At 39.6% G+C, this 19,091-nt stretch overlaps 1 protein-coding gene across 2 annotated transcripts; it reads left to right on the top strand.

Annotated features, from left to right (window-relative positions):
- Positions 1-3,506: 3,506 nt before the first annotated feature.
- Positions 3,507-12,077, top strand: june (JunE proto-oncogene, AP-1 transcription factor subunit). 2 transcript variants are annotated; one of them, XM_018667847.2, is made up of 2 exons: positions 3,507-3,589; positions 7,382-12,077. In XM_018667847.2, exon 2 carries the CDS (start codon positions 7,426-7,428, stop codon positions 8,467-8,469), a length of 1,044 nt encoding a protein of 347 aa, XP_018523363.1. In that variant the 5' UTR covers positions 3,507-3,589; positions 7,382-7,425; the 3' UTR covers positions 8,470-12,077. The 2 variants fall into 2 exon arrangements, with proteins under 2 accessions (XP_018523363.1, XP_018523361.1); XM_018667845.2 differs by having other exon boundaries at positions 3,517-3,589; positions 7,272-12,077.
- Positions 12,078-19,091: the final 7,014 nt, after the last annotated feature.

Raw genomic sequence — 19,091 nt, 5'->3', positions numbered from 1 at the left:
TAACTCTTCCAACATACTCATGGGTATGTGTGTACTGAGATAGACATCAGCCAGTCATTATTCTACATAGTCACAAAGCTTGGAACATTGTTTCTTAAAGCTCTGGTAATATTTTGTTGTTAGGTTTGTGTATCTGGAATATGTGCAGATTAAAATGACTTTATTTTAGTTAACTGTTTGAGTCTCCTTTTCCTCAGTTTTCTTCTAGACTGACTTCCTCTCCCTTTCTCTTTCTCTCTCTTTCTCCTGCACAGTGTGATGTCATTATGCCTGTTTGTTCAGATGATGTAATGGCAGCTGATAACTCTCAGATGTGTGAGAGAGATTTTTTCCATTACATCTGGTGAACTCTCGCCCCAGGCAGCCAAATAACCTCAGAGGGAAGTCTGTTTCACTCTGGACACAGACAGCATCGGCTGTGATGAACTTGAAGTCAGTTTACAGTCTGACACACAGTGTGTCACACTTTGATACTGTACTGGTCAGATTTCTTCCACTCTGCCTGCCAGACTATTTCCTGTCTGCTGTCCTTTCATCACTGTGTGATTGTCAGGCAACTGGATAGTCAAACAAACAATTCTTACAAAACCACAACTACCTGTGTCTACACCTTGGTCTTTGTACATATGTACATTTGGACAGAAACAGTCCCTCTGTTTCTAGTCCAGTTAGATGTGAAGGGCACTCCAGATAGTGTTAACCCCAGGCTTGATAGGAAGCCTATTACGACCAGCACAGTTGAAAGATTTTCCCCTGTTAGCCAGCTTGGACAGACTCACAAAAACCAGCAACTGGGTGTTCGGTCCAGTCTGCAGTCTTCCCTTCTAACCCCAAACCAGTTTCTGGCCCTCACCTGCCCTGTTGGTAGACCTGCTGGCCTGTGTGCCTCTTCCAACTCCACCAACAGGGTTAAACAACATTAAAAGCTGTATTTCATTTCAGAGAAAACTGAGATGCTAGTCAAAGGCCTGGCCTGCTATAGACACCAGTTTGATCCAGTAACAGTGACTCAACAACTGTGTAATTTAAGTATGACAAGCCTTGGTGTTACATTTGATCCTACCCTCTCTTTTGATCAGCACAGTAACCACATCACCCAAACCACCTTTTTATTTACCTGTGCAACATAGCTCAAATTTGCCATGGACAGGACCTACCAAATTAGATGAGACCCTAATTCATGCCTGTCTGTCATTCACTTGATTATTGTAGCGTTTTTTAAGGCCTGCCACATGCTTCTACTAAAAGTCCTCAATTTTAATTAAAACTAAAAAAATTGACCACATTACACCAACCCTTCATTGGCTTCCCATCCATGTAAGATGACTGACTTTAAGTTGTTCGTAATGACATCCAAAATCTTAAATAAATGTGTGATCTCCTAAAATCATATACTCCATCCCTTGCTTTTCACCCTCAGAGTACAGGACTCCCATCTGTCCCCAGCGTTAAGAAGACTATAGGCTGCAGGACCTTTTCCTATATCAATCCCCCCTTCCTCTGGAACTGCCTCCCTGCTGACATCAGACTGTCTGACATCACCTTTAAATCCAAATGTAAAACTCACCTTTAAAAGCAATACTATGTAGCTTTTGCTGAGCAACAGTGGCCTCTGCAGTGACAAGTAGGTAGTTGGTGCATTAAATTCTTATGGGCTCAGAGTCTGAGCGGCTACCAGTACTGGAAGCAGTGTACCCCTAGAAGCTAAAAGCTTATAGAAAACAAAGTGTATCAATGACTGTGTAGTCCCACTTACTGAACAGCAATTTAACTTGATCTACAGTTTGACATTCTGGGAACTGGCCGGGCCTTTATTATGGTGTCTGAGTTTGAGCTGCTGACTATCAGTCAGTTACATATCTCTTTGGATGTGGTAGAAGGATGTCTTTGGATGTTGCAAAAGTGGCAACATGAATGCGCAGCTGGCAAATCTGCAAAGATGATGTGATTCAATCATGTCAACATGGACCAGAGTGTCAAAGGAATGTTTCCAGCATCTTGTGGAATCCATGACACAAAGAACTGAGGCTGTTTTTGGAGCAAAGGGAGGCCCTGATCAGTATGGCAACATGTTGTTCCTAATAAAGTGCTTCGTAATTGTTTTTATTCTGAGATGTTTTTCAGAATGCCAAAGTGAGACACTAAGACACTAAGCATCACAGTGACATGTCATAGCTCAAAAATACTGAACATGATAGAAGTCCAAACATCACATTTATGTTTTGTTCAGTTATTTTCTACATGTTTCCCTCCACTGAAGGATGACTCAGTTCATCTTCTCCTGAACAGGCAGTGGACAATCAGCCGTGTGTGTGTGGTGTGTGCGTGTGTGCGTGTATGTGAGTGTGTGTGTTGGCTGCTCCTCCTACAGTAAGAACTATAATTACTTCACCCTGCCAAAGTAAACATGCTTATCTGCAATTCTACACACACATGCATGCACACACACTCACACACACACACACACACACACACACACTTCAGTTTTCAGGCTGTTTGAATATTTAGTGGATCAGAAATGAAAATAAACAGAGACAAATTAATATCAGGATCTGATCAAACCTGACATGATGAAGTATCAATAAGCTGTTTGATTCTTCACTAACTGTCGGCACTTGTGTGTGTTAACTGTTGTATTGGCTACCACTGAGGTCACAGAGGTCATGTCCTCCATATTGTCTAAAGGAACTGGAAGATTATAACGAGCTGAGGAGTTCTCGTTCACGCATCACACATGAATTACACATAACAGGTTGCCATTTTCAAACAATTCAGTTAAAATGAAAAATTATTTTGTGTGTAATAACATTCATGGCAATGTGAAGAATGCTTTGAAACAGCATTTAGACCTTCATGCAGAGAAATAAAATAACAGAGAAAGAAAATAGAAAAAAACATGTGACAGAACTCCAGGTATCTCATGATGGTGATGAGAATGATGAGGATGGTGGTGGTGCTGGTGGTGACAGAGAAGAGTCTTGGTTAAAAGATTTTTAAAAAGGGCTGGATTATTCAGTAAATAGGACACATCATTTCTTAATTCCGCACACACCTTAAATGATTTTTTTTCACTTTTAGTCAATGATTGCAAACCAAACTGTACCAAACAACACTGTGACATTTCAAATATTGTGGGGAGGCTTGTGGTTTGTGTCCAAAGATAATAATGTTGGACAGGTACCATGTAAAGGTGAAACATAATGTTCACCAGTCCCTCTGTATCCAGTCATTTTCCTATAGCTCCTTAGAATTATGTTGTATTTTTGCTTTTTTAAAATGCTGTTCTCAGTTTCAGTAGAGAACGTGAGCCAACCCCTTATTTAGTTGAACCGTTAAACTGTCAGATTAAAATCTGATGAAAATTATACACATATATATGTATATGTATATATCAGACATGACTGTGTTGGCCTAAATGAATTAGTTCATTAGAAATGTGCTAATAAGCTAATGGATAGAAAAACGTCAGAGTGAGTCACGTTATGAAAGAGCGAGAGAGAGAGCGGGAGAGAGAGAGTTCAGTATGACTATCTCTCTCTGACTCACTCTGTCTGTTCTCGGATCGTTCAGCAGCTCTCTGCTTCTCTCTGTGAGTATTAACCTTCATCACACATTATTATCGTCCATATGAAGATGAAGCCGTTGTGTTACAGTTTGGTGTTCGAGGGTCAGATGAAACAAGCCGTTGTCCTGCTCGTTAGTTAGTTAGTTAGTTAGTTTGTTAGTCAGGATGGTCGTTAACCCATCAGATTCAGCAGCGCTGCTTCGCTGCTTACTCCCGGTCTGAAGTTCTCGCTCTGGCTGTACCGGTGCTGCTGTTGTCTCTGCTGCACCTCAGACTAAACTAAGTCCTGACCCCAACCCGGCAGGTGCGGGTGGTTAGGGGAAATCACTGTTCTGACGGGAGGGAAAGATGAGAGGGAAACAGACTTCAGACCGAGAACTTCAACGTGTTTAAAGCGGGTTAAAAATGTGAAAGTCCTGAGAGAGCAGCTTCATCACCGAGAGCTTCTCACTCTGAATGTTGCTGTAATGTTTCCTCTGAAGGATTATGATTATTGCTTCAATCGGCATAAATACGATGATGTGAGTCAAAGCCTATATAACGTTGTTATAAAGTTATGCGTTGAGTGGTTACATTATATTACACTGTATCATTGGATTCTTATAACATGTAAGCTGCATTTTAATGTTGGCGCTGCTGGGAGTGGGAGTAGTTGAAGTGTTGAACACATTGTTGATTCTTAAAAATGAATCATATTTTATTAATTGATATTGTTTGTATGTAAAGTCATTATTTGCCAACTCTGTCAGGTAAACGAAAATTAGCAAAAAGTCCAGTTCTTTTTGAAATGTAGTGAAGTACAAAGTGGCAGAAATAAGTTGATAATTACATCAGAGTAAACAAAAAAAAACTGTCTATGCCTGATAGTAGCTTATTGCTATATCTTATTGGACTATGTGTTGGCTAATAAGTGACATTTAGAAACACTGTCGTCATTACGTGGTTTATCCACCAGAGAGCACTGACTAGTTATAGGTAATGTGGCCTTTAAGTAATGTCCTTGTATATACATTAGCTATATTTATGACAAGATGAAAACCCTTTACTGTATCTGTGTTATATGGTGGATTTGGGGTGTTTTAGAGGAGCAGAGAGAGTCAGAGCTGTGGCTCCTCTTTAACTCGCAGATTATTGATATATACAGATGAACATCAGCCTGATGTTTCACTGCTTTTGCTCCACTGCATGTGTAGCTACATTTTTTTCCCCCAAAGCATTCTCTCCTAAATATTAGCAATGAGCCTTTTCTCTCTAATTTTCCCTAAAAGCTCTGAGGAGTTTTTTTTTTCCTGATGTGCTGTTCTGATTAAATATCAGGAAGCAAATGTTTGAGATGATTATGGACAAGGGTTGAGTCAGATCCTCACACGTCTCATCTCATGGTCAGTTTGTAACTGGATGACAGAGTATCTGGCCTTTGTTGTGTGATGTAGCCTCTGCTCCTTTAACTCTTTAACTCGCTTGAGGGAGAGGTTTACATTTTTCAAGTCAGCAGTCACATGCCGACATATGCACATGTATAGTTTTTGGTCACTGTAATTGTTTCTCCGATTCATACTGGTGATTTTGCCAGAGAAAAGTTTTAAAGTAATGGAGGACAGAATCTAGTGTCCTCACTCTGTAAAAATGTATTCCAAAGCTCTTATATGGGGCTTAGACAGTCTAACTTAGACAAATCAACCAGTCATTTTCAACAGTTGCTGTCTTTTTATTATAAAATTCATTTTTTGTGTTAGTGTCCCTAAATTCAGTTCAATTCCGTTTTATTTATACAGTGCTGAATCTCAACAAAAGTCATGTCAAGGCACCTTTCATACAGAGCAGGTCTAGACCATACTGCACAAAGAGGGACTTCACTGAATCACCTAGGAAAAGATTTCTAGTATGGGCAGGGGGATCAGTTACAGCAGCCACCAATTCTTTTACTGTATACATTGGATGAGCAGGTGAGTATGTATTAAGATACACCTGACACACCTATGGGCAATTTAGAGTCACCAATTAACCTGCATGTGTTTGGACTGTGGAAGGAAGTTGTAGTACCCAGAGAGAATCCACAGGTAAACTGAGGTTCAAACCCAGAACCTTCTGCTAACATCCTGAAAAAACTGTGAACCTATCCTTTATTAAACCTCTCACAGAAGTTGCTCATTTTAGAAGCAGCTCCTCCACAGCAGAGCCAGCAGCAGAGTTACTTTCACTTTCAGACATGTACGTTGCTGTTGTACATAGTCAACATGTTGCAATACCAAAAATACCATGTTATGGAAACTTTTCAATAGCATTAAAATTTATACTGGCATCATGTACAATAGTGTATGGTATACCTCCAGTCTGTTCAGTTTTGCTCAGTGTTGGAGAAAGCTGATGTTCAACCCATACGGTCCTGATGAAACAGATTTTGCTTACTTAGTAATGAATAAATAGATTCTTAAAGGTACCCTGTGAAGGTTTTGACCACTGGTAGCAGTATAGAGCAGAGCTCTTAGAACTGCATCATGAACACACACGAGCACATGCGAAATGCATTCCTGCAGCAGGTTTGTACTATGCCCACCTCCCCCTGTGCACACATCAACTTGTCCTTAAGCAAAACACTGAACACTAAATACATTGCTTAGGAGAAATGTTGCTTTGTTGCTCTGGACAAAAGAATCTGTCAAGGGAAAGTGATTAAAATGTTGTGAAGAGTCACAGAAACCTCTAAATAGTAATAGTGGTGCAGGGATTATGTATTCTTTTAGGCCAACCATTACAAATTAGCATCACCCTGGTTCCGTCAACATAAAACCAATGGATTTTTTTCATTTTTTGGAAGTTTATCATACTGACATGTTTTGTTCAGCAAGATAATCTTCACAAATGAACACCACTTTTATGATTTTAAATACCACTTAAATACGATCGCCAGAGGTATAAAGCTAATATTAGGCCATAAATGAACTACACCACAGTCACATAACTTTGGTGTCACTACTAATAATCTTTCAACAAGTAATGTGATTTAGCGTGCTTACCTCCTCTACAAGCCTTTCCTCTTAGAAAGTTAGTGATATATAGGAAACGTATAAATACAACAAGGCTGTAAAGGTGGACTGATGAGTACATCAGTTTTTGTGGGAAGTGCTGTGACGTTGACAAAAGCTTTAAAGTCAGAAGTGGGGTATTTACTGATGTATTTTATGAAGTAGAATAAAACCTAAAAGTGTCTTCCTGCAGCACTCTATATTCTGCATATTTTAAAAATAACCACAAAGGAACCATCAGTGAATGTTCCCCTAACACTGGTTACTGTATGGAAGCATGACAGAACATTATTAGAACATTTATTAGGAACTTTAAGGGAGATATTCCAAAGTGTTTTCTATTTTTTTTTTAAGCAAGTCAAATATTTAAAAGGAAAAAGAAAAAGAGGAAAGTTCCTAAAATACATAGAAAATGAGCCGTAGAGGAAACAAAACTATAGATATAGTAAAATGGATCAAGAATAAAAATTACAGTAAATGAACAATACCAAGACATTACTGCATAAAAATCCTTGACCCCGACACACACACACACACACACACACACACACACACAGACAGAGAGAGATATGGCAGTAGCATCAGTAGTGGCAGCACCACTTCACAGTTTACACCTAAGTAATCTTTCTGTCCTCTTGGTCCTCCTCTTCCTCTCACAGATATGTTTGTTTTTCCTGCAGGGACTGGTCTACTCTTCTTCTTCTTGTCTTCCTTTCTTCTTCTCTTCATCCTGCCCTCATCCTTCAGCTGCTGACGTCAGTGGAACATTTCAATCTCCTCTGATATTCAGGTTAATCTAATTATGAAGATTTCCTCTGAGATGCTTCTTCGTCAATGACGGCCAAGATGGAGACTCCTTTCTACCACGACGACTCTCCCGCCGTCCCCGGCTACAGCCAGATCACCGAATACGAGCGTTACCCGGGAAACAAGATGCTGATGAGTAAGAAGGCCATGTCAGTGGCAGGCAGTCATCACTTCCCCAGCGGTGGGGCAGCAGGAGGGAGGAACCCCAACAACCTGGGGCTCGCCGGCAACAGCTCTCTGATGACATCAGTTGCATCCTCTGCAGCATCTGCAGCAGACATGAATCTGCTGAAGTTGGCATCCCCTGACCTGGAGCACCTGATTATCCAGTCCAACCAGGGACTGGTCACCACCAGCCCTGTGTCCAACTCCAACAACCCCTTCATCTACCGCAACCAGGCCACCAACGAGCAAGAAGGATTTGCTGATGGCTTTGTCAAAGCACTTGCAGACCTTCACAAGCAGAACCAACTGGTGGGAGGTGGCCCCATGTCCCCATCCTCATCCTGCACTGTCTCCCTGCAGGCATCCTACCAGAGGAACCTGATGTCCAGCGGGGACATGCCCGTATACACCAACCTCAGCAGCTACAACCCAGGCCAGATGCCATATTCTGGGGGACAGATAGCATATGGTGGTGGCTCAGGCAACGGTGGTGGTGGAGCCCCACAGCCACACACCCGTGGCCTAGATGCCCCTCAGACTGTCCCTGAGGTGCCTCACCCACCAGGTGACCCCATGTCCCCACCCTCCCTCTCTCCGATTGACCTTGAGACGCAGGAGCGAATCAAAGCTGAACGCAAGAAACTCCGCAACCGCATTGCTGCATCAAAGTGTCGCAAGCGGAAGCTGGAGCGGATATCACGGCTGGAGGAGAAGGTAAAGGTTCTGAAGAGCCAAAACTCAGACCTGGCCTCCACTGCTGCCATGCTGAGGGAGCAGGTCGCTCAGCTCAAACAGAAGGTCATGAGTCATGTCACCAATGGCTGCCAGATTGCCGTTGGCTCAACTGCTACCACCAAGTCTGGAGGAGGAGGGGGAGGCACTGGTAGTGAGGACTCCAGCTGCTGAGTAGGCAGGACACAAGGAGAATGAGAGTGAGATAATCAGCAATTTTACAATTTTGGCATTTCACTTGTGCTCTTGATCAGAGCGAGCAGAGAGCGAATGATGCAGTTTCAATGATGCCTCAACTGGACAGTTTAATGGGATACAGTCCCTGTGAACCACTGTCAATCATCCAGCCAGAGGAAGCAGAGCATAGAAGAAAGAAGAGACGGGAGAAGGGATGAATCCCTGACATGAGCGAAGTTCAGACTTTTGATGATTTGGAATTTTGACTGTGGATTTTTAAACAACAGATGGTAACAGATTTAATTTAAAGAGACTGTTCTGCAGCAGAGTTTGATGGTCGGCAGCATATGTGTGAAGAGACGCAATACATTTATTTGACTGGTGAAAAACGTTTCCAAATGATGACAATATTCTTTATTTTTCAGATGTCATTATATGTCAGTTAATAAAGTGTACTGGAAACTGGAAGTTATTTTCTGCCACTGGTAAATACTTTTCACTCATAGTAAACACATTTTGATAATTTCACTGAATCAGAGTCAATAAGATATTGGTCATAAAACCTAATCAAAATAACTTAAGTGAAATCAGTGATGTCATTTGTGTGGATGTGAAGTAATCAGACTACTTCTTACTACAGAGCAAAGACTGTGCACGGAATTTACACTAATCAGAGTCTTTAAAGAAACATTTTTACTCATTTGTTTTCAAAATCCAGTGAATGCCTCACTCTAAAAGGCCAGAGCTGCAGCTTGTCTTGTAATCTGATTACTGTTATCTTTTTTTATTTGACTCTAATTTAATTGTGTGTTAATACACATAAGTAACAATTTCAAAAGATTTCCAGCTGTGTTTTTCATCTTTCAGCTGTTGGGCTGGTATAAACTTTTCTCAGTGTTTCTGGATCTTTCTGGGAACAGGACTGAGGACTTTTCATATCTCCTTTATTCTAATTTCATAACAAATAAGATATGACTGTTGAATAATATTCACTATTCTGATTATAATAATAATAATGTTAATAATATGCCTGTTATTCTTTTACCATTTCTACACTGTAAAAAAATCAGTTCACATAAGTGGATTCATTTGGTTTGGTTGTTGACAGGTTATATAGAGGTCCAATTCTAAGGCCTCAATTGTTCCACACAGATGCTTGAGTTTTGTCATTATAGCACATATATTTCTTTAGTCCAATTGGAGGAGCACATGCACAGTTGGTGCCCTTGTAGCAAAGTGGCCGCAACCTTGTATACAACCTTCTGATGATTAAATTTATGCCATGTGGACCCTCGCATACTTGATACAGAAAGTTTAACACTAGCTTAACCTTCATCTACAGTATCTTACCCCGTGGTGGTAATGGCCCTCCACAGGTTTCGAAAATGCAGAAAAATAAATCTGCTGCTGATTTCACAAAAAATTATCTCAGTTCAAATATGTTTGTCCTGCTTTAAGACACACACACCAATAGCTTGATAAATTGGAGTAGATTTTTACAGTGTAAAAATAACTGGAAATAAGATGAGGGCCCAGTCTGTGATCTTGAATGTACAACAAAATGTATATGAAGAATAATCCTGTGGTCCTTGAGCGGGTTGTGGATATACCTTAGGGAGTTCCTAGAGTCTGGGAGAAGGTAGTAGAAGTCCATTGGTAGGTTCCTGATGTCCTTGAGGATTTTGTAGTCCTTCAGAAGGCTGTAGAGATCCCTGGACATCAGTAGCTTTGCAATTGGTCTCCTGCAGTTTAAATAATTAAAGCTGCAGTTTTAACTGTCAACACATGTCCACATGTATAATTTGAACAGATACCTGGCAACCAATTAGAAACCAGGGTTGTGTGTTGACAGTGCATTAAAAATGCATTTTGTTTGATAACTGTGCACTTTTGGATTTAAGTTATTTGTGTGAATACACCTTAGATATATACTCAGTAAGCACATTATTAGGAACACCTTACTAATACTGTGTGGGGCTCCCCCTTTTGTTCTCAAAATAGCCTCATTTCTTTGTTGCAGTTCTTTTGTTGATTCCACAAGATGCTGGAAACATCCCTCTGAGATTCTGGCCCATGTTGACATGATCGCATCACATAATTTCTGCGGATTTGTCAGCTGCACAGTTTTGCTGCCAGTCTCCTGTTCTACCACACCCCAAAGGTGTTCTAGTGGATTCAGATTTGGTGACTGGGGAGGCCAATGAAGTACACTGAACTCACTGTCATATTCATGAAACCATTGACCATTAGAAGATGGGAAATTGTGGCCATAAAGGGATGCAAATGGCCAGCAACAGTACTTAGATGGGCTGACAGTCAACATTCAAGTTATGATTGATTATTGTTAAGGGCCCAAGTTGTGCCAAGAAAACATTCCCCACACATTACACCAGCACCACCAGCCTTGACTGTACACAAGGCAGTTTGGGTCCATGGATTCATGCTGCTGATGCCAAATTCTGACCCAACGATATGTGTGCCTCAGCAGAAGTCAAGATTCATCAGACCAGACTACATTTTTCCAGTCTTCACCTGTCCAGTTTTGGTGAGTCTGTGCCCCGTGCAGCTCAAGATTTCTGTTCTTGGCTGACAGTAGAGGAATCCATGGTGGTCTTCTGTTATAGCCCATCCACCTCAAGATTGCATTTTTGTCCTCTGCTCACTACTGTTGTAAAGGGTGGTTCTATCAGCAGAACTGCTGTTCACTGGGTGTTTGCCGTTGTTCACACCATTGTAAGTAAACTCTAGAGACTGTTGTGTATGAAAACTCCAGGGCCATGGTCAAAGTCACTGAGCTCAAATTTTCCACCTTTCTGATGTTTGATGTGAGCATTAACTAAAGCTCCTGACCTGTATCTGCATGACTCTATACATTGCACTGCAGCAACATGATTGGCTGTTTGAATAGTTGCACAAATAAGCAGGTTTACAGGTGTTCCTAATCAAGTGCATGGTGAGCGTACATGGTGAAAAAAATTACACACTTATTATACAAAATATATGGTACATAGGTTGTTGTTCATGCAGTGTGTTGATTGATATTTTCTCACACATTGTCAACCATGAAGCTAATGTTCCCTTTATACTCTTAGACTGTTTTCACTGAATTTACTGTGCAGTCAGTATGTCTTTCATGTTACAGTTTTAAAACTGCAGCTGTCAGATAGAGAAACATAACTGCAAATAAATAAGACAAATAAGATATAAATTAAACACCCACTACTTTAAGAGTATAACATTACATCAGAGATCATGACTACTTGCAGATGGAAAAAAAAAAAGTTTCAATTTCAGTTTCAGTTACGTGTTTTCTGTCTGACAATAAACATGAGAGACTTTGAAAAATACAGTAGGTGAGCATCAAGCAAATATTTATTTTCTTTTTTTACTTGAACAAGGCTTTTGACATGTCTAATGATTCTATTTTTGTACAAATGTATAAAAATTGTTGTTATTAATATACTGAAATGTGTGAACAATCTGATTTATCACTTTATGTCTCTATTTATTATGAATATCTTTTGTTATACAGATGTGTTTAATTCCTTCACACTGTTTTACTGTGTTGAGATGTTCGTGTCAATATATCAGTGATGAAATACTCACCTGCTGCTGTTTTGCTTTTTGTTCATTTATGGTGATGAGGTGTCCACATGACAGGAGCCACATGTTGTAATGATGATATATGTACGTAGTTTCCTAAACTCAGACTGATTGATTTTTGCTAGGTATCAAAAATTCCCCATAAAGGAATTAAAAGTTAGTTGGAATATGAATTTAGTGTCAAAACTGTCAGGTAAACAGATTGTGGTTTCATATTGAGAAATTTGGGGATTATTATAATTTTGAAATACATCACACACCCACAGGCTTCCTAGTTTTGTTTTTACTGTAAAACCATTTGACTCTGTTATTAATTTGCCAGAAACAAATGAATGAATGCCTATGAAATAATCAAACCTGCAGATCTCACTCAGGGGGTTTGCTAAACTTAAGGCATTGTTGTAATTGCAGTAAAAAAAAATAAGATAAATAAATGAAAAAATAAATATAACATAAAAATACCTCTTAGTAAGCATTGAGCCAAAAGTAAGTTAACCGTTGAACATTCTTATTGTGCAGGATCAATTAACATGTCTAGACACATTGTGCTGCATCTCTATTGGAAACAACTTTAAATATTCTAATATGATATAATAATAAAAAGCTGATACTCATAACACATCATAGGCCTACAGCCATGGAGCCACTGAAATAATGGGTCTCCGGACGCTGACCTGTAAAATGTTCCCCAGACTATATTATGTGTTTTTTTTTTGGGACCATTTGATTGATTCTCCAACAAGAAACAAGAATATTACAATATGGTACACAAAATGTCAGTAGTTACTGAGGAGCAAGTGAGGAACCAATCAGGAATAACATGATAAGTAATAATTAATGTGTTATTAATGTTAATGTGTCACTCCAGAAGAATTCCAACCTTACCTTATAGTAGTTAATGATGAGTTGTTACAGAACCTGGAGATACTATGTTAATGAATCATTACGTAATGTTAAATCAATAATTATCTGTGAAACAGTGCAATGACCATTTTCTTCATTAGTAATTCCTGATGAACTCTGAATCAGTTACTCTTTTTGTGCATCCCCAAAGGAAAGTGGTACATTATACAGAACCAAATATACCAAATAGTTATAGTAGCACACACTGTAAATGATGATGCTCATGTAAAGTATGATACTAACAAGATAAATACCCATCACCCTCTGACTTTGGTGGGGTGGCACTAAGAGTTGTCAATAAGATGTCAGGAAGGGCTCGTGCTACCCTTAGCCACCCCTGTGGCCCTGCCCCATTAGTACAGAGTACACAGTACAACATAGGAAAAATCATGTTCATAATAGGTCTATTTTCACTACAACTGTCTACAGTAATTCCATTTTGTTTCTCATTAATCACAGTCTCCCCTTATGAACAATCCACATATTATCCTCAAATGTGACACCTCTAAATGTATTTCTAATGTACTTAATTTTGAACCAAGTATATTATATTATTAATATACTATCAGACGTCCATGGACACATAACATTGCATCTGTACTAGCAATATTAAACAAAACTGTACAGTGTGTCTCCTTAGCTTTGTTTTAGCAGAAAACCCCTTTTAAGTACAAACTGACATGAGCTTTCACCAAAAACACAGTTAATTCACACTTAAACCTGGTACTACATTAAAAACATTTTGTGGCCTCAGTTTGATTTAACATACAATTTCCTCAACATCCAAAATGTTCAGTGAAATTAGTTACTAACAAGTCAATGTAAAGCCATGATGAACCAAAATGTAAAGTTCAGAAATTATAGGATACATTTTCAAGCATTCTTAATTTCCTCAACACAAAAGGTAACAGTACGGTTACACTGAAAAAAATAACTCGTTGGATGAACTCGAATAAATTTTGGGCAGGATTTCCATCCAATAATTTCATGTAGCCGCAACTCAAAGTAAGCACCTCCTTGTAATATGATTTAACTGAGTTGGTTCAACTAATTTTTATCAAATGTAGCCAAAATAAATTAATTACATTAATTGATTTACATTGGTCCAACTCAAACTAATGTAATTATTCTGAAATAAAATTTGACCCCTATTTAAGAGTATACACTGCTTACATTGTTGAGGACTTGAATGCCCTCAATCAGCCAGCAGTGTTGTAAATGCAGGAACTATAGAAAAGATGAGTTTCAGTATTTTTGATGTTGTATGTTTACATTAGTAAACAGTTAAGAGAATCACTTCCTTGATGTAGACAATAAGGCTTCACAGGATACATTCCCTCCTTGCATTGATGTCATCACAATAAACATGGGTGACAAATAAAGAGAGACTTTAGGCAAAATATATATGAAAATGTTCATTATATTATCAAATTGTAAAAGAAAGCAGATATTAAATTGTGACAATTATAGCTGGAGTAGGTAGGTTCAAGAAATTGGAAAGAGCATGTTAAGTTTTCATACTAACCTCCTTCCTTCAGGCTTCACTCTTACTGAGATTAAAAGAATACCTTGCCAAATTTAAACCAGACTGTTATCATTACGAGATGGGTAGTATGTGCACATGAACAGACTGCCCACTATTTTGGTTTGGTTTTAGGGCTTTTGTTCCAAGTAATGTTTGTATTTCCACATTTTTGTTGAATTGAGCAGATCATTTCCTGTGAATATTACATCAGTGATGAGTTTTCCTGACAGTATTGATCAGTTTTAAACATATGAGCCAAAACCAAGCACCACCCAACTTGCAAGAGGCGTTTTTGGTGTGGTGCACTGCAGTGCATTCTGGTAGTTGCAGGTTTTCTCCCTTTTGAGCAAAAGCAAATGCCACATACCCTTTTCTCTGATCATGTAGCACCTGTAGTGTTCTGCTGTGAATTACTTCTTTAAATGAGCAGCTATAGACAAGAACAACTTAATAACCACCACAATACAGCGTAAGTTTGTTTTACGCATTTATACTAACCGAGTCTTTTATAGCCAGGATATGCTTGATCTTTTGCCGCTTTACTCCGCCTTCACTCTTGAAGATCTGCATCAGCTTCTCAGAGAAGTGGTCCAGCTGTGACAGGAAGTTTGACTGCAGTGGCTTGGTGGTGATCTGCAAGAACTCTGCATTCACCTGAAAAATATTAAACAACGTACAGACATATTACTTGTTTTTTATAATTATTACCATAAAGGGGTGCAGGATTATTGCAAAATACACATTGCAATTTTGCAGCCATTAATTACCACGGACAATAAGAAAAATTGACAACACACAAACATTTACTTTCTTCACTCTGCTCAAACAGGGCAGGCCATTTGTTTTGAAGTCTCCTCCATTCTCCAAGCTCTGTGCAGCTTCACCTTTTGGGTGCAGAGGAATGTATTCAACTTCAGCTTTTCTTGGCTTCTTGATATTGGCTGCAGCTTTGCCTTTGCCTTCTTGCTTGTGTTTTGGGGAGTTTATACGGATTTCAGGATGTTTAATCCCGATCTGACACAAGAGAAAAGTAGAACAAGAAAAGAATACATACGCATTATATACTAGATGCAAATAAATATAGCCTGAGATTTTGCAAGAGCCAGACAACCAAAGCCCTGACTACTAAGTGGAGCCTGACTGATGCTCAATTTTAGGGCCTAAAGCCACACACACACACACACACACACACACACACACACACACAGTGGCCAAAATGTTAAAAAATCTTGCAATGTGAAAATCTTGCATTAAGTGATTGTGGGGGTTCTTTCCAGGCCCATTTGCAGATGAAATGGTGAGAGCCTATGAAAGCTGTCAATAGAGTGCACAGCCTTAACAATAATAGCTTTGTGACCAGAAACACACAACCGTTCCTCACAGACAACAGGCTCCAACACATCTCTGGAGCTCTGTGAAGCTCCCTCCTGTTTCAAACGTACCACATCCCAGTCCCCAAGAAACTGTCCATCACAGGTCTCAGTGACAGGTCTCAGGGGCTTTGAGAGACTGATGTTGACCCACCTGAGGTACATTACAGACTCCCTGCTGGACCACCTACAGGCCACTAAAGACAAGACAGACAGTCAGGACTACAGAAAAGAGAAGTGATGGTCAAACTGGCCACCATCCAGGACTCGCACATCTCCAGAGAGAGAAAGCAGGCAAGAAACAGCTTTGAGTATCTCCCTGAACATTTCTACTGGTACTGTGTGCTGTGTGTGAGAGTACACTGAGCCACTGGAAACTGGAGTCAGATTCCATATCTGTGCAAATATAGCCAATAAACCTGATTCTGAGAAGTAAGCATTATTGTTTAACTTAATGTCTTAGCTTTTCATCAACACACACAGGGAGAGGGAAAAAACAGAAGGGATTATCAAAGACCTGTCTGAATAATACAAAAAACATTCACACTCTAGAAGTGATGTAGGTTACCAGCATAAAAAAAAAACAAAATGATAGAACAGAGATTAAAGTCTTGTAAAAAATAATCTCTGACTTTAAGGAAAATGCATTTTTTAATGAATTGAGACAAAGAGTTCCTGCATGTTGTGACGGATGGAGGAGATCCTTCCCAGTCCTGGTGCTGCCTGTTGAGGATCATCAGGCTGGATGGCTGGCACCTGGTGAGGTGTGGGTGTGGACATTAGGCCTGATACAGAAGTACTCTGCTCAGGGGGCAGGCAGTCTCTCTCTGCAGTTTGTTCTGCTTGGATCTCCAGCACATCGCGTGGGGATTGTTTGGGGCCTGGTTTTCTTTGTTTAGTGGATTATGTTGGTTTGACTCTAGGTTTTCGCATCCACATACTCATACACACACCCTCAGCCACCTCACTTACAGACACGCATCCATAATACACTACTGATTACTGATTCCTTTTTCTTGAGTTGTTTAATAAATTTCTTTGTTTAAAAGTTATGCCTGGTGTGGTCTCCACCTTTTTGTCTGGTTCCCTGATTATGGAACGTGACAAAATGGGGGCTCGTCCAAAGCCAAGGTTGTAGTAGCACTGGTTTGTGTACTAGTGTGGTTTTTGGTGGAGAATTACACAGTGATTTGGTAAGTGCAGAGCTTTAGTTTGGTGCTGGTTTATCTGGTTTGGTAAACTGGTAAGTGTTAATTATGGCAAAATTTTCACTGGTGTTCCCCTTTGTTAGGTGTAGCAGCAGTCACTAATAGAGGGGCTGCTGCAGTTTGTTGGGGGTGTTTTTATTTTTTATTTTTTTTGCCTTTACTGTTTTGGGTGGTATCCTGGGAGGGCCTGTGGCGAACCCAGCAATGCCACTGAAGACTAGGGTTGAGTTTATCTAGTTTCTGGTTAGGCAGTTAGTAAAAGGGGGACCCAGTGTTTGAAACACCTGTTGTTTGTTTATCTTTGAAGTGTCTAGGTTGCTAGATTTGGATTTAGATATGGCTACTATTATAGATGAGTTTATTGAGTCTCCTTCATGTGAAGTTTTGGAACAATGTACAAAGGAACAGCTGCTCAAATTAGCACAACATTATGCACTCGTCGTGGATGCCAGGCGCACAAAGGAAACCATCATGAGTATTGTGAAGACAAATCTCCAAGAGGAAGGAGTTCTGAAGGCAGAGGATGGTAAGAGTGGTATTTCTACTTCTGTACCTGGGTTAACCTTTGAACAGCAAAAGGAATTATTAATGATGAAATTGGAACATGAACAGGAACTGGAAAAAATGAGGTACAAGATGGAACAAATGAAACTGGAAGTGGAGCAGCAAAAATTGGGGCTGATTAAAGCAGGGGAGCTACCTGCCTATGCTAGTAAGGAGAGTGCAACTGTTGATCATTTTGATGTCACTAAAAATTTAAGGTTGGTGCCAAAGTTTGATGAAAGGGATGTAGAGACATTTTTTTCACTGTTTGAACGTGTGGCTGATGTTAGAGGTTGGCCTGATGAGGAGCGAACACTAATGTTGCAATGTGTCTTCACAGGAAAGGCACAAGAGGTGTATTCCTCTATGTCAGCGAAAGATTGCAAGGTCTACATAAAGGTAAAAGATGCTGTACTAAAAGCTTATGAACTTGTGGCTGAAGCGTATCGCCAAAAGTTCAGAAGCTGGAAAAAAAACAGCAACAACAACATCAACAAACACACATTACTCCTGTCATAACTAGACTGGTCAACTGGAACATATCATAGCAGGTCATACAGAGAATCCCCTCTCCCCCCCATTATCCCACCAACACTCCCCCTTCCCATGACCCAGCAACTTTGGATCCAGCAGAAGCATCTTTAAGAAAACATGAGAATGGGACCGTGGCCTGAAAACAGGAGAGGAGAGGAACACAGAAATAGGCACCTAAAGGGGCATGTTATAACACAGGTGCACGCGACAAGGTATCTGCCACCCCATTGTCTCTGCCCTTAATGTGACGGATATCTAAATGATATGGCTGCAAAAATAATTGACCTCAGTTTGTGAGATATTTGAGACGATCACCAGTAGATGTTTGAACATGAAATGATGTGAAAAATTTCCCTCTTTGAATTTTATTTATTTATATAAAAGTGCATATTATGGAAGCATTAATATCACACATTGTAAGAAGAGGAATTTCCAGAAATAAAGGAAATGATGAGAGAGGAATTTGAGTGGGCTGCAATTCTAGCAACACACTTCTGTAGAAGGAGGATTTTATGAAGGGCTGTACAAAATGCACTTGCCTATACCATGTTACAATATGTGCAGTAAGGACAGATGAAATATTAACTAAAAAAAAAATTTATTTATTTTTTTTTTTTTTTAAAGGCAGTGGAACCATTATCTGCAAAATAACTTTCTTTCCTCATTATACAGAACCAACAGATATGAAATTATGTCAGACACATCTGGAAAATCAGATCAATCAAGATGGGAATGCCATTTCTTTTTGGAGCTGGTTTTGTGCAGGTTGGTGTTGTCATGTAAAGCTAGAAAAAGATACAAGAACACATAATTGAAAGAATGATATTGTCCAAATATAACTGCATAATGTTACATTCAGATTTCCCTTCATTGGAATAAATAGCCCTGAGCCATTAAATTTGACTCAGACCAGAACTACAGTGAAGGATGTTT

The sequence above is a fragment of the Lates calcarifer genome, linkage group LG9 (assembly GCF_001640805.2).
Source record: "Lates calcarifer isolate ASB-BC8 linkage group LG9, TLL_Latcal_v3, whole genome shotgun sequence".
In the NCBI taxonomy this organism is placed as follows: domain Eukaryota; kingdom Metazoa; phylum Chordata; class Actinopteri; family Centropomidae; genus Lates; species Lates calcarifer.
The sequence above is the reverse complement of the archived record's forward strand: the minus strand, read 5'-3'. Positions and strand labels throughout refer to the sequence as shown.

Bases quoted from the DNA above. Each gene is read 5' to 3' on its own strand.
- june (XM_018667847.2), top strand. From the start codon at position 7,426: ATGACGGCCAAGATGGAGACTCCTTTCTACCACGACGACTCTCCCGCC.